The sequence below is a fragment of the Spodoptera frugiperda genome, chromosome 7 (genome assembly GCF_023101765.2).
Source record: "Spodoptera frugiperda isolate SF20-4 chromosome 7, AGI-APGP_CSIRO_Sfru_2.0, whole genome shotgun sequence".
Taxonomy (NCBI): Eukaryota; Metazoa; Arthropoda; class Insecta; order Lepidoptera; family Noctuidae; genus Spodoptera; species Spodoptera frugiperda.
The window spans coordinates 7,395,706-7,412,918 of NC_064218.1; the positions used below are offsets into that span (position 1 = coordinate 7,395,706).

The 17,213-nt window shown below is 36.7% G+C and overlaps 1 protein-coding gene across 3 annotated transcripts in view; it reads left to right on the top strand.

Moving 5' to 3' along the window:
* The window catches only part of LOC118265916 (membralin), a 97,815-nt gene extending 81,412 nt beyond the window's left edge, over nt 1-16,403 (top strand). For all 3 annotated transcript variants that reach the window (XM_035579198.2, XM_050694720.1, XM_035579199.2), the window contains exons 10-11: nt 8,018-8,117; nt 15,409-16,403. In XM_035579198.2, the coding sequence (XP_035435091.2) occupies nt 8,018-8,117; nt 15,409-16,140 (832 nt within the window). In that variant the 3' untranslated portion in view covers nt 16,141-16,403. The remainder of the gene's footprint in view (nt 1-8,017; nt 8,118-15,408) is intronic.
* The last annotated feature ends 810 nt before the right edge of the window (nt 16,404-17,213 follow it).

The window sequence follows — 17,213 nt, forward strand, 5'->3', positions numbered from 1 at the left end:
TGCGGTAAAGATCAGTTTCGTCGAGCTATTGTTCCGCTTCCGAGCCGCGCTGCCGCAATATTTCAGCACTTTACTAAGAAATAACAATGCACCGCTCGGCGAAAGCACTATAGTTGTGAAATAGAACAGCGTAAGCAATGCTTCATCATCATCGTAAGAAACCTGAAGTGCAATATTCTTGAGAATAAACGCAGTCGTACTTACAAATTGCTTTTTGAGAATGCAGCCCGGAAAATTATATTTAACTAGCGGGACAAAACAACAGTAGTTGAATACACACCATATAATGTACTCGATCAACTATGTAGAAAAGAACTTCGATCAACTGTGGAAGCCATCACAGAGGGCAGTATCTGCTAATGATTGTATATAATCTTGTAAAGAATTTATGTTAAACTCCAATTTTTTACAAAACTTGAAACAGATAAATGTATCGAACAATAAGACTTGAAGGAACTTATACGTTGGTTGTTGTCTCACAATGGAAGCGGACCAGCGTCCTTATAAGCCTTCCCAGGTGTCGGCTCGTTTCCATACAATGCCGCGTCGCCAGGCGACAACGCGACAAATATCGGGGACGTGAGGACCAAATGTATTGTACAAATTCATTTTTCCATTTATTTCTCACAACATTTAATACCTTATTCTGAATGACAACTCTAGGATTTTTTCATTCAATTTGGTTTTCGATCGATTTGCGTTTATATCTAAAAAGTTAATCGTCCATTATTAATGTTTTTTACTTATATAACAGTGGAATTATCTTCATAGTTGCTATGCTGGACACAAACACGAATGTATCAGAATATAAGATACATTGATAAATAACCGAGAATAGCTGAAGAAAAGAAAATAGCCAGCGGGCAGTAATCGAAGCCTCCGTTATTACCACGCGTAACGTGGGCACTGACATAGCTGCGGCCAATGATGTTTACCTTATTAATTTAATATAGATTCCACCTTCGATTTGTTTTTATTTCCAGTAATATCAAATGTTGGGCTGACCGAAATACAGAGGGCAAAGGATAATATTTTCATAACCGCTGGCCAGTGGAAACCAACAGCACAATGCCTTGAGCGGAGAAAGTAAACAAAGATTGTATTACATTTCATTAACGACCGACTGACTTACGTCGACTCCTAATGAGGCCTCTAATAAGATTAAATTATAACAAGCGAATTATTTATTTAAGATTTGTGCCTAATGTGTATGTGTGTATGTACTCTTACTCATCAAAAGGCTTTCTGTTATTATAGCGTAACACCGTGTAATATGGACACGTGAAATACCAATGTTCTAGTCTAACATTAAAATATAAAGTACAAACCCCATAAACACCAAGTGAACATGAATGACCGAAACTTTGACGTTAATTTTGAAAGTCAAACATGGAAGACGAAAGTAATGCAAAAACGGATGTTGGAGGAAATAGCTGAGGGTTTCACTCAAACACGAGAGTTTTTGGGGGACGATGTGCGTAGGTACGGTTAGCGGGGAGTATCCGGTGTCCATGGGACGCTCCGGGCTGGGAAATAATGCCATTTCCGATGAGGCCCCGCGGGCCGTGTCGACAACGAGATTACGGAAAAAGACGGGAATTTAATAACAGCAACACACGTCTCATCTGCAGTGCGCGGTCACTGATCCGCATGCTGTGTTCATCTAGATTGCAGCTGACGTTGTTCTGTGGTTTGGTTATGTTGATGTTCACGCCACCAAGGTCATGTGTTTTTTAGCTGTCGTGCCTGAATGACGAAATTTATAAGTTTGATATTGCTACAAATATAATTTCTCAACTTCACTGCGTGCAACCATAGTTTTAACCCATTGTTTTTAAATGTTACCCGATTTCTTGTTTTTCCAATAGAAATAATAATAATTTTCCATTCCAATATCGAAATACGTTGAGAAAGTTTTAAAATTCAGATTTTAAAAGCATCACTTTAAAATTTGCGACACAATTGCCACGTGAGCAGTTGAAAAAACGGAAATGCGGTAAAAACGTTTCGTGATCGCCGGGCACGTGACCAAACGCTACGAGACCTCTACGCGGCTACGGTGCTACGACGCTACGAAGTTGACGGAGAGATTGAAGTCTGCTACGATAAATCGGAACTTTTATTTTCATACATTTCTGAGAATATTATTAAATGTAGTTATTTGAAGCGTGCTTTTAAAATTAGCCTTACCTAATTTGAATATGTAATTTACTAATTCATAAAAAAGAAGATCCAAAACGAACTCACGTTGAGTAACATTTCCCGTTTGGAATAGAAATATAATTTTGAAAACGAAGCTTTAAAAATACCAAAGTTTTAAACAATAACCCTCGCGCAAATTGTGAAACTTTCGGAAAGCGCGTTATTGTTTAAAAAATAAAACATTTTTAGAACAATAAACAATAAAAGTCGTCAACTTTTTACGTAAGAAGTCGTAGGAATACGGTTGAAAATTTCCGCATGTGTTGGAGTTGTCAATCCTTAGCAGTTCTCAATTGGCGGTTCGAAGTTACTCCTTGGCAGACTCGCGTGAATAGAATACGTAGTTTTCCTCCGAGTTGCCACTTTCGTAACTGTGTGGCTGCCTTGTGACATGTACCCTTCTATTGGCTGCTAGGGAACTCAATCTTGTTGCTATCAAACATCTGCTATGGGGAATAAGGCATTGCTATATAATAAATGGTTATTTTGTTTTAGTAAATTATTCTTATTCTGTTGTATTTATTTAAGAGGCTGGTAGGCTGTAAAGTTTCTTATAATAAAGTTTTAAATACACGAACTTTTGGTTTGATAAAATATGCTAGTAAGTCTATCGGTAACAAATATACAATGGTACGGTATTAAGTAGTAGCAAAACTCACACTTAAAACCCAAACAGCATATTCTTTTAATCACAAGACATTTAAATTAAATCTCCTACATACATACAAAACAATACATGACTAAATCTACACCAAACTGATATTGGTTCAAAAATAGTTTCGGATGTGTAATGAACCGGTCCAAAACTAGTCTATTAAAGCCGCATTCTCAGTGAACAAGTAACAAGTATACAGAGACGTCGACATGTCGACGACTTTGTGACTAGGACTAGTTGGAACAAGTTCGTGTGTTGAACCACATTTGTCGGAGCCGATCCTAACTTCTGCTCTCGATTAGCATCGACACCAACTTGCTCCTCTATCGACATTCCTATTTCATATACGTATGGAATTAATTTGTCTAATAGACTAATAGGATTGCATTGGATCGTGGATGGGAGTGCAAGTTTGGTAGTTTGTGTTATGTGTGTTGGTATAGGAAGCATACAATAATGAATGTCAAGACCTATAAAGTTAGAATATAGGTTCTTCATTCCAATTGCAATTCTTCTTGCGAATTGCGTTATTGATTTATTTTTTACACCAATTAATCGAAATAAAATTATTTGTTAAATGTAACCCATAATATGCTTTTATCTTACGCATATTTGTAGAATATTTGAATAAATAAAATACCAGTGCGTGCAGCATAATTAATAGCATATTTCATTTGATAAATTCCTATTTAACAAATGGCGCAGCGTGTGTTGTTCATCACAGTTATTAATAAACTTGGGGGCTTTTTCGTATTGACGCCGTGGAATTATTGGATAGTTGGTATTGTCAGCAGTCAGTGGTCATAGTCGCGAAAGCAGCCGTCGCGCGGAATGTCAGCGGAATTTCATTTCGTTAGTGCCGCACCCTGCCGGGGTTGCGGATGCCTGCGGTCAACCCGAAACCCCACGCCAGCGCCCTTACATTCGTTCATTCTCTGCCATATCGACGAACTTATCAACCTGCGTCATGAGTTCATAACATCGACCTCCATTACTCTATTACTCACTACAAACATCCACCGAATCTTGTTTGCAAATTGTGCCGCGTTAAAAAAACGTTATTATCATAATATACAGGGAGAACATTGATTTAAGATTGAGATAAGGCAATTTGCGTTAAAAGGAACAGTGTATAACCTAATTGGGAGCATCCTTTCATATTTTTCGGAGCGCCATTAGAAGTTGAGTCTTCAGTGATGAAATATTTAAAAAAGCATAATTTCAACACAAAAGTATTTCCTTATACTTAGCTTGTAACTTTGTAATCCCATATAAATATATGGGATTACAAAGTTACTTTGTAATCCCATATAAATATATGGGGGCGAATGTTCGTCCATTTTTATTTTAGTCATGATTATTTACCGGACATACATTTTTGACGGCAAATTAGTAGTAGTTTAGGGAATATTTATAATCTGGTTAATTAGAAAATAATTTAAATTAAGGGTTTTATGTTAAGAACTCCATTTATAGAGTATAAAATTAGTTAAGATTAATAAGTAGCCGAAGCCGATTTGTGATCAGATAATAATATTCAAAGCATTTCCCGATGCTCGGCAAGTATTGTAAAGAGAGCGACGCTCCGACAGCCGCTCTCCATAATATTGTGTTATACCTTATCGAATTTGCATGTTTTTACTGAATAACATTCCTTTGGCGCAGTCGAGATCAAAGGCCGAGGCGAAAGTGATTTCGCACTGAGTTAGTTCAACAAGATTCAGTTTCGCCCCTGCCCTGCTCCTATCGGGCTTCTGAATAATTTTCATGTAATAAGGGAAATTGTAAATGGGCATTCGACTTTTGGTATTTTCTAGTGGCTATCAGTAGACAACCAGACACAGCACATCACGGGAATCAATTATCTGTATATTTTTTTACAAATATACTACTCTATTGAACCTTGTAAGATTCTGATAAAATAGTTTCATAGCATGCTATTCAAACTAAAGATATACACTTCTAAAGTGCAAAGTACAAAAGCATCGACAAAAATTATCCGTATCATTAGTCACAGAAGAATAAATAAAAGATTTTCCACTCCAATGAAGTAAATGCATCCGAAATAATCAACTGGGGAGAATGGAACAAAAAAGTCACACGTCTCCGGACATCATTTACATTTTCCATTACAGAGGCGATAAAATATTTATGGACGAAATAACATTAAGAAAACGCCGCTTGTTTCTTCTAACATGTATGTTTAATGCGTTGGTAATCTCACGTCGTTTGATGTCGCTCAAAGACCTGCCACCGACGCCTACGAAGCTTAACTGGACTTCGCGAAAGACTCCCTAGGACCATCCTCACCCCTCTTTAAATTATTCGGGGAACGATCTGTCGCAGAAATTGTTACTTAAGAACTTAATCGACGCGTTGCTCTTTGTCTGCGAAACAGATGTTTTTTCAAACAACATCCATTTTATTGAATTCCAATTTTACTGTCTTCTTTTGTGTGCTTTTTACCTCTGATTTTAAATTGGTTTCAATTTGTTTTTGGTGTTGTTTTAGTATATTGTTATCGTTTACTGTTATTGGCTGTCTATAGGAATGCTGTAAATCATTTAGTACTAAATAAACATATGATAGATTTAGTAGACAAAAATCTAGTTCTTACTGAATCCTCATTAATTCATCATCTACTCCGTGTTACCGCGAAAGCGATCGTGACGCGGTACTGCCAACCCGTGCGTGCTTCAGATTTACCTCAAGCTGCTAATTAGCGCCTTGTGCTCGTATTACCATGTTAATCGTATCCTCTCTGTTTATGCTCCGGTGAACGTTTAAATGCACTCCTTGATATTATAGTTTAAATGTTGTTGATTTATCCACGAGTAAGTACGGTCGAAGCAGATTAAAAAAATATCCATTATTGATTTCAGATTTGCCAAAATTAGTACAATTTTCAGTGCTTCTTTGTACCTTAAATGGTATAATCGAGTCATGGCCGACAACTATAATTTAAATCACGTCTAGTGGAGTCTATCAATGTATAAAGCTTAAAGCAATGCTTTTCAAGCCATGTAAAGCGTCAGCTTCGCAACACATCTGAATGCACTTCATTCATATTAAACTTTATATCATCATCGCTCTACACTATACACACGAGCGAAAACGCATTTCTAAAGAGCACATCTCAAAGAGCAACGTTACAAAAAGCACGTCCTTACACACAATGGAAGAAAAATGTATATCACACTGAATATCGATTTCAAATAAAATTGCAACCTTTCAGATAACGAGGTGACATTTCCCCTTTTCCGGGGCCCGTTTGTCGCCCTTGTCGTACATTGGGAATTTATCCACCGAAATAAGCAGATAAAGAATATAATGGTATCTTCACACGAGAAATACGATTGGCTCGAGTCGCTTCTGTGAAGCATTGCGATGTTACTGAGCTGCATTCTTGAATTATTGGCCACACTTGATCCTTAAACGGGTAAAGGAGTAGACTTTATTTGTTAGTCCTATTCATGGCGTTCTTGAATGTCTTCTTTTTGTTAGATATTAAGCTATAAACATGTATTTGAATTGCGTTAAATAGAAGATAAAATGAGCAATAATGTGTTCTAAGTCTACGTATAATCTTAAACACATTAAAACATGTCCATTTAACCAGAATAATTGATGCCCCAAATCTAAAAAAACATAACGAACCCCAAAAGTATTCAAGTAACTGTTCATTCAAACAAATAAACGAGTTGAAATCGCAGCAAAACTGTACATATGAATCATTTGAGCACACACAGTTATAATGAAACATGGCGTCTTGTGTTTCAATAAGCTCCTAATGATGTCCGCCCACTGCGACGCCGTTGCTTCTCTATACTTGTTGCTTGACACGACGACACCACAAGGGAAGATATACAGAAGTACAATTATATGTTACCTTATTTGCTATACACAATAATATGTATTGTATTACAATAATTATGTCGTTGAGACTGGTCGTAAGATTACAAGTCCCTTTAAAAAGCTAGTAATCTAACAATTTTGTTTGTGAATCAACTGTGATAGTTCACTGCTGTTTTAGTTAAAGTTAAAGAAAGAGAAATCATCGTTACAGTAGAGCCTAGCATTATGTATTAATGATATTCTTCTTACATAATGTAATCTATATATTAATACGTGATGCAAAAACTTTGGACCACTTTTTACGAAAATTGCGCGGACGTAAAAGCATAAAATTTGGTACATTTATAGTTTATGTGTAGAAGTGCATAGCGCTAATATTTTTCAAAAATAATGCTTATAAAGTACATTAAATCAATAAATAAAACATTACACACACATGCATAGTATCTGATCGTATTTGACAAAACGTCTAAATCGATAGACATTGCGATGATATTCTCACGTCTCATATGAAAAGAGTTTTATAAAAGAGTTTGAGTTATATAAAAAATATCCTTCAACGTACGTTAAGTGGTATTGTAAAATAAATCATATATGGTCGAATTTCGGCCACTAGGTGACCACTAGTTACGTTTAAATTCCTGAAGGCAGAGATACACATAGGTACAATGGTACATATACATATATTGTAACACTTTGGGCAATTATTACCGACGTCCAGAAACTGAAAAACCTCAATAATGCTTTGCCAGTCTCAAAAATCTAACCCGAGATCACACGACCAACGAGACAGTTGCAGTATTCTTAGCATTAGTTTTTATTTTATTTTGCAATATCATTTTGAAATGAACTTCTGCACATAACTGCCCTGTGGCGTTACAGCATTGGCCGTAACAAGATAACACTAGAATATAGTTTATGTGATGGTTCCTACTATACGCTTCTTTATATTACTTAGCCATTGTCTTCTAGTGCCCTGATAATGGATATTCAATTCAACGTCTTTTCTGTTACACTGTGGACTTAAATACCTGTAGAAGTAGCTTGGTTATACACAAAAGATTTTGAAACAACGATGTGTTGAAACTTTGTGTATTTTGATATGCGTTTTGTGTTTGTTTCCCTTTTTTCTAATTCGATTCTGTAAATCCCTTATCTGCAGTTTGGACGATATTCAATTTACCATATTATATGTGTTATAATTGAAATTTATGAGGAGCAATCATGGTCCGATAAAAGCGAACATATATGTAGTTGTGATTATACAAAAAAATAAAATTAACCAATCTTCTCTTTTGTCAACAGATTCTTCTACTTGTACCACTTCTCGTTCTACGCGTACCACTACCGGTTCAACGGGCAGTACAGCAGTTTGGCTCTCGTCACCTCATGGCTCTTTATACAGGCAAGTATCTAACAAATAGTAATAACAGTTAATAAGTTCTGTTTATTAATGTAAAGGCTTCCTTCTAAAGTATAGGTTCTATAGTAAAGGAGATCATAACATTCCAAGAAATAAAACTTTAACTAAGCTTTTTCAAATACTTGCTTTAAAACAAACTAATATTCTTCCATAAACCAACATCTCCCATAAACTCAAGTAGTACATGTTATATGTTACATGTAAGTACATGTTAGCAAATCGTGTAACACAACATAATATCTACGATAAATTGCGTTCCTGTATTTGCTCGTCCGCAAATGTGATATGATGACAAATTGCAACTAGCCTATTTACCGAGTGCAGTGGTGTGTTTGTCGAGGGCACTTTGATGTCGGTCAGAGCCCGCAGGCGTCACGCACTCGCCACGCAGACCCACGGACTTGACGCTTTATACATAAACTGTTTGTCTAACCCGTTATTAGCTTTTCGCTAACCGCTCTGTTATTGCTACACTTGCCTCGACTCTGCATGCTAAATGACATACACAGGGGATGGAACTGCGTAAGATTTATGTTGTACTTTTAACATTTTGGTTAAATATTCGACTTCTCATTTGTTTTACTCTTTTATTGAAATACGCTATGTCAGCTTCGCAACGGATACCAAATCAAAATAAAAATATTACTCGTACCTATTTCTAAAAATACTACTTACAAGTTATACGATTTCATTTCTCAAATTGTAATATACATATGGTTTCCTTGTTATGTGATCCACTTCTTAGCAGTTTGTAGCAGTAGATATAATCTCCCAATGTCACAATTGACATTCTTAGATCAGACGAAACGTCAGACTTATCACGGGAAAATATACTTATGTATTTAACTATTTATAGAGGGTCTCAGTTGACTTGTGAAAAATAAGCAAGGATACCGTGGCGTTACAATAGGAGACGGGTCACGGGGTCGCCAGGTCGCCTGAGGGACCCTCAAACATCCACATATCACACACACACATACAAAATATTTTGTCATCGCTGCACGCGGGACTTATTATTATTTTTAAAACTAAAAGAGGACCTCTTTTCAAGGGGGATCCGAGCCGCGAGCATTTGTCAACAAATCACGTCCCTATACGTTTTTGTGATCGTCGAGAATATTCAACGTCGTGGAAAATTCAACTATAACTGCTTTGATATAGAATATAGTTTACGTGTTGTTATCAATTTTGATAGCTTTGAAGGTTTATTGATAGTTTCCTACATATGGTTTAGTTTATCATACAGTAGTTTGAAAATTGTTTTACTGCAGCTCATTAGTCTGTCCCGAAAGACAACATTGTTTGGTAGTTTATTAAATATCTAAAGTATATAATATTCTTTCGTAAAGTTATATCCTAAAATATAAGTACAACCTTTGGTATCTCCAGACTCCAGTTTGTATCAGCACGTGACGTGCTGTGAATTATTCACATTCACCTTTAACTATTCAGAGGTTAACGCATAAAAAAGTAATACACAAACGAACCAACTTACTTTATCATCGAATTAAAGTATAACCTTCTTAGAATCAATTTGCAAAGTATTCATTGTGTACAAAATGTATTAGAAAACACAAGTCTTGTATCGTCTTATGTCAAAGTTTTGTCAAATACGTCCCGAGACGGTAGAAATGACGGCGGTGCGTGTAATATTTTCCGCCTGCCCGCAGGGAGCGACGGTGACACATTACGTCCAAGTGATTTGTGGACCCACAACTTCTTACTGACCTAACCACCATGCGAACAGTCTTACGTAGAAAGATATTACTTAGTATATCTTTACTCTAAAATAAATTAAATTATTTTGACATTTCAATATAATAAAATATCTCAAAATAATCGTACTTTCATTTATTAATTTGACGATATAATTATTTATTTAATTTTTCTAGCTAATTATTAAAAAAGTACGTATGTTATTTGACGCAAAAAAATGTGACGTCATAAGTTGCGATCTCCTACAAAATTCATAGAAAAGTAATGTTTTTGACATTTCGATAAAAGTATTGAATTTGACTAGTTGGAAACTAACGTATTGTAAATATCTAGTTTAAATAGCAGCAATAATTGAATTTAACATCAATCAATATTTTAAATGAAATTACATCACGTACATGATATCTAGTATTTGCATAAACAAATCAAATAATATTACGATATAAATATTAACTTAATAATTTTCCGCAGCGATATTGCCAAACTAAACCTACGTCGTTCTCAGAATTATACCATTTTATATCGAAAGCAGCCATTAATATCCGCAAGCTAGAACGAATTTGTCGATAACCAGAAAATCAAACATTTACTTTATCTCGAATTGAAATAACCAGAACACATTTAATTTTATTGCTGGCATTGTAGTCAAACATTTTAATTTGCTATATTAATTCTCTATTTGATTGTAACCCGGGCTCAAATATAGCCTAAAATAAAACTACAACTGGCGACGGAGAACCGGGGCTCCTGCTAGAAAAGTAGGTGTAGGAACGGGGTGGTTTTTAGTCAGTAAAAGTCTGACACTCCTTCTCGCCCAAGGCGGGCGAAGTAATTGAATGACTTTCCCCACTTAAAAAAAAATACGGAAGAATGTGTAGAAGCATCCCCTTTTTTTTCGTTTTAACTGCTATCCCCAAGACGCCTACCAGCTGAGAAAATAATACCAAACACGCCACCCGTTCTGCTTAGTTCAGCAGTGGACGTCTTCTAATTGACGATGATGATTATAACAATAATAATGTATCAGTAACCTTGACAAATTATTATTGATTGATGATAAAATAAACCATAGTTCTTAGGGTTGGCACTATAATGTAGCCACATACTTGATACATGAAAGCTAGGGGTGGTACACACTGTCTTGAACGTACATCGACGTCGATTTCCGAACGGAAGTTAATAACACGGCGAACGGACTCCGGTCTTCCGTAGATACAACAGTACAGGGCACAATGGTACAGTCAGACAATTTATTTAGTATGCAGATAATAAAGATTGATTCCGTACTTACTGAATCTGACTGCACAGTTGGCGTGGTGGCTGGGCAACTGGCTGCCGTGCAAATTGTCGGGGGTTCGATTCCTGCACGGAACAACTCTTTGTGTGATCTATTAATTGTAGTTCGCGTCTGGGTTTCATGTAAAATTGTATGTCTGTAAACGCACCCACGACACATGAAAGCTAGACTGAGGTAACGTCATCCTTTAAAAATACATAGACTGTAATTATTTGTTGACTCAGTATCCAATTGATGAATACAAAAGATTGGATTTATTTAAAAAACATGATTATTAATACTAGTTAAAATAGTAATTATATTCATTTCTTCATTAACCTGTTGCCGTCTATAATATAATAGATTTTCATTAAACTAGAAAAACCATTTTTGTTTATCAACATTCTTGCACAGATTGGACGCAAAACCACTGTCTCTATGCTGACATCAGTCTTTGTTTTCTTGCCTGTATACTAAATAACGTGGTTGATTGTACATCGTCGAGTGTATCGGTGTGTCGATGTGTGAGTGCCCAGTTTATAGTGACCAAGCTATCTAAATTGTGGTCTTTGACAATGACAGTTCCATTCATCTTAAATTGAAATGCTATGGAGGTAGATACTATACATGAATTTGATTACTTGGTTTCTCTTACATATACGGTGATCTGTAAGTATCTGCCTCGGCTTTAATGGGAGGTAGTGTTGTGTTTGAAGATTACAATAGTAAATATAAATTATTGACTATGGATTTTTTTCTTTCAAATAAATTGATGTATGGGTTTGTTATAAAAGAGCTCTTTCGCTGTCTCTGACATATCATTTGTTATCATTGACGAAGCAACGCATCGTGCGTATTTGTAAACTACTTTTTGCAGAGTAGAGTCAATGCTTATATAAATTGAATTAAATGGTCCGGGGTACGAAAAGTCACTATTGTATTCTTCAAACTCACCACCTCCCATTAGAGCCGTCTCAGATATATTTTAGAACACATTATATAGTAAAGAAAAAATGTTTACTGTCTTGTAGGCTGTAGACGATGTATGAATAAATCAGAATGGTGTGGTTATAGATGATATTACTTCTATTTCTATAAAAATATAAATAAGCAACCAAAAGTAATTTAATCAAATACCTAAAACAGTTTGTAAACAACAAGGCCGAAATATCTAAAGTCCTGAAATAGATTCAAACTGACCAATCTAGTTCATAAACCCTTGTTACTTGTAGTTACTCTAGTAATATTTAGTTGATTCCATTCTGAAACTTTTGTTCAAAAAACATAATTAATATTTAATGATTATATTTTCGGCTTACTTATGTAATAATGTAACTAGTTTCTACTAGTTACTGTCAGCAGAGCGATAGCCGCCGCGACGTGTGTCGCGGAATGCTGCTCATGAATATCAGCTTCTATCATGGCTTGAAACTAGTCGATTTCCTTGTCAAATAATTTCGTGAGTAAGCCGTAAAACATAATAATTAATTTAGGATGTCTCACAAAAGTTATAATATAAACAGAATTAATAATTTTAATTTTATATTACACAAGCATTTTCAACAAGTATTTAATCTTGGGAATCTCGGCGTAATCTTATGATGTACATGTTGTGAACAATGTGTGTTGACAGCAAAAGCGCAGTTATAATTGAGTATGGAGATAACATTAGGCGCGCCTCGAGACAGCTCAGGCGGGAGTAGGCTCTACCGGATTACAGCGCGAGAGGGCGACGAAAAACAAGAAGCCCCTTCGGAATGCAAAGTGGGGGCTTATCTTATAATCATCGAGCGTGTCAACTTATTATTAAAAATCATATTTCATGAGGTCGGGCCAGCGCGACGCGCCGCGCATAATACTGACACCGACGTGCGATATTCCTAACATTAATTTCAACAGACGGAACAACTTGTTGACACGGGGCTCAAACAGGATTTAACTTTCAATTAATAATCACGTAACTTCCCATTGTCTGTGACATTTTTGATGCCTTTAAACGATATTGCCTGTCAGTTACTAGAGCCTAACTAGAGCTCCCTCACTGTAGAGGTTTAATAGGCGTGCTTCAGTTAATTTCTGTCAAGTCCTAAATCAACAGAAAAGGCCCGCCATCATGGAACAATGTAAAGTGTTGTAATCTTCCAGATCTCTTGCAAATTATAGTTAAACTTAAGTTAAACACTCTCAGCGGCTTACTTTGTGGCGTACATAATTATACGGGGCATACCTTGAGGGCGAATGTCGACCGAACATTATATGCAGCTCCTACGGGGTCAAGTAAATGGGAACAATGTTTTAGAATATCAACTCTTAGCGCACTCATCCGAAACCGTCCAAGGATTTGTAAAATGAAAAGGGATTTAAAAAAATGTCTCGTTGGGGCGGGCTGGCTGCGTTCCGTCCCTGCTTTTTTTCTTTGCATTTTAAATCAAAATAACTTTATTTTTGTGCGAGTTTTCCACCGTCTTGGCATAATCAACGCGCCGCCCGTAAAGTGTTTAAGACAATTTTGCGGGTAAAAAATGTATTATCACAAAGAACTCGCGTTCCTTTGAAGTGTCGGCTTTCGACAAGCGTTGCTCAAGTGTACACTTGAACTCGTGTGTTCAGTACTAATTTCGGATTAACTTTATAAAAATATACGTTGAAGGAAGTTAATTTTGGCGGTATTTTGTTCTTTCTGCTATTTACATAGGCATTGTAGATGTTTATTATTGAAATTAGCACTGCGCTTGTTTAACACGAAATGCTTGTTTTATTTTAAATTCTTCAAATACCTACATAAAACGACTGCCCACATTATTAGCCATTGAACATAGTTCGTGTTCAACAACAACAACTACCTCTAAAATGGCGAGGGACTAAATCCTATTTAATAACATATACTTTTACAAAAAAAAATACAAATGCTGTATGAATAGAGCCTTTAACGAGTACTAACTTCGTTGTAAAAACCTTTTGTAAAATAAACCTACTTACCTAGGCTACACCTACGAGAACATAAAAAATGTATTGTCGAATTTTCAACACAAATTGCTGTATCAAGGATCAAAACGGTATAATATTCCTTAACAAAATAAATAGACGAACAAACGTTGATGTTAGACGTTTCGAAACAGACAGGCCTCTAGGAAAATTTCGTGCGTCTATACACTGCCAACGTAATCTGTTACAAACGATCTGAAAATTGATAAAAATGGCCTCGTTTTTTATTCACGTACATCTAACAGGGCGGGCGGTAAATCTCAAAGCGGCCGATTTTAATGGACGTATAAAGGGGCGTCATCTCTGTCCATTAAATACCTTTTAAACGTTTGATCCTTTTTTATATTTGCTACCGTAGCGATGATCCGCGAACAGATTGGGGCGCGGACCGGTGCTGTTAATTAAGCCTGTATAATGTATCCCCTGGTCCACTGACCTATCGTCCTGTCCGACATGTGTGCCATTCAAATACATTCCGATTTTTAAATGCCCTTCGAATTTATTGCTAATTCCCTGAGTGAATGTAATGTGTTTAAATTCGTTTTGCCCAAGACAAGACATTCCTTTTAGCTAATTTATATTCAATTTACAATTTGGGATTATTTTTGCTATAAACAAAATACCTACCCACTTTTCCCCCTAAAACAATGATTTATGCCCGCATTGCGTAACACGACCAAACCTATGTCTACAAACAATTCAACTCTGTGTGCATTATATGCAGTTCTCCTCCAATGTAAAATAAAAAATGATGAAAAAACATTCAATTATCTGTCAAGTAGCGCACGCCGCGAATAATAAATCACGAAGGTGTCGCAACTTGTCTGCGCCGGTAACCCGTTACACTGCCACTTGGAAAAAATCAAAATGAGGGGATCAGAAAATATAATTTCAAATAAAAGTTGAGTCAGGGGCGGTCACAAGTTTCTTAATTAAAACTTACGTCGGACGACGCGAGGGGTGGGAACTTTGACCCAGAAATAAATAAATAAAGACTGGGGAGGAGTGAGGACATCGTCACGAGTCTCTCATTTATTTGTCTAAGAGAGTTTTGCTCAGTTCGACGGACGTGCCTCATAATCTGCACTCACAACATCTATCTGTGAGCGAGCTAAGCGCGCCGGTCGCCTAGCCAGCCACCGTCTCCGCCGCAACTAGTGCCAGCTTATCTCTTTACCGGTTATTTATTGCTATATTTCCCCTCAAATGCTGAACAGGGAGGAAGCCTTTACATTTTATAAATAGACATTGCAAAATTTTCCAGATGTGGTCCATAATAAAATTTGTTTGTTCCAGCATTCCATGTTGTACTTCTTCCATCACTACGAGCTACCCGTGATACTACAGCAAGCCCAGTTACAGCAGCTCCTGCTCCGTACGCATCGTGGTATGGCTGGCGTTATGGGGCTGGCGGGGATCGCTGCTCTCGCTAGCGGTGCGGCGTATCATGACGCGCCCGGTACCGGTACGCAAGCTACTCCACCCACCACTCAGTCGACTACACAAACTGTCCAAAACACAGCGCAGTCTACTACGCAGACTTCGCCTTCTGTCTCCACCGCACAGACTAATACTACGCACACTGGTGACGTGGTGACGACGAGGCCGCCCGACAGCGCGGTGGAGAACTCCAACTCGGGCGGTGACACACAGGAGAGCGCTCTAGCCGCGCGACCTGCTGACGATGTAAGGAATACTGATAAGGATAACTCCGTCACTCCCGGCGGTGACGCGGACATGAAGATAGAAGAAATCGCTAGGAAAAGAGAAATTTATAATAAAACCAACGTTGCTGGTGATGGTAACTCTGTGAGCAACGAAACTGATTATGCAGCCTTGCCGAGTGGTACTAACGGGGCTACCACTACCGTGACGGACGTCAGCGACGAGACGTCTACTTTGGATCGTAGACGAAAAGAGAGCGTGGTCGTGGACAGTGACGAACCGCCTCCGGAGTCGAGCGAGGTGCCGTTACTCGCTGACAGACTAGCTCCCAGAGCTTCCCCTGAGGCTGACGATATAGATTAACATTAACTTATTTCGAGGTCATTTCGCAATAATATATGTTAGGTCCGATTAAATGTAACTGCTTTTGTGAACAAGTAAAGGTGTTGCCGTAACGATAACGATTTATATTATAATAATATCTAGTAGATGATATTGTCTCGAGAACTTATTAGGGAATTTTATCTTCGAATAAGGTCAAGTAAGTCACAATTCACTACCGCCAAACAGTTTGGAAGCATGAAATGAAATAAAACGAAAATATTTTTAGTTAATTTTATTTACTAGTGGTCGCCTAGTGGTCGAAATTCGACCATTACGATTTAATTACAATACCACTTAACATACGTTCAAGGACAATTTTTATTTAACTCAAACTCAAACAAACTCTTTTATAAAACTCTATTCATATGAGACGTCAGAATATATCGCAATGTCTATTGATTTTGACGTTTTGTCAAATACGATCAGATACTATGCATGTGTGTGTAATGTTTTATTTATTGATTTAATGTACTTTATAAGCATTATTTTTGAAAAATATTAGCATGCTGCACTTCTCCTACACATAAACTATAAGTGTACCAAATTTTATGCTCCTATGTCCGCGCAATTTTCGTAAAAAGCGGTCCAAAGTTTTTGCATCACGTATTAATATATAGATATATAATCGAAAATTATCGTAAATATAATGAAAAAAAAATCAACTACATGTGCTTTATGTTTAACTTCTATTCGCTTATTTCTTTTGGAATTTCTGAATCTATTGGCTTATAATTTATTTCATTAGTACACATACAAAATGTTCGTGGTTCGTTCTTTCTTTCCAGTTTCATATTCTCTAGTAAGGGAGAAGCATACTTACAAGAAGTTTACGTTTACTATATATCGTTCGTTTATCGTATTCGTTGAGATATTCTTCCGTTTTCCAATTTCAGGAAACAAATGATTTTGTTAATATTTATCGATTGGTTTAAGACTATTTAAATAATTATTATTTATTCGTGATTTTTATTCACAAATGTTTATTTTGGACAAATAGTGGCTTCCAAACTTTTTGCCGGTAGATTATATCGAAGGAATCTTTAAGTAAAATA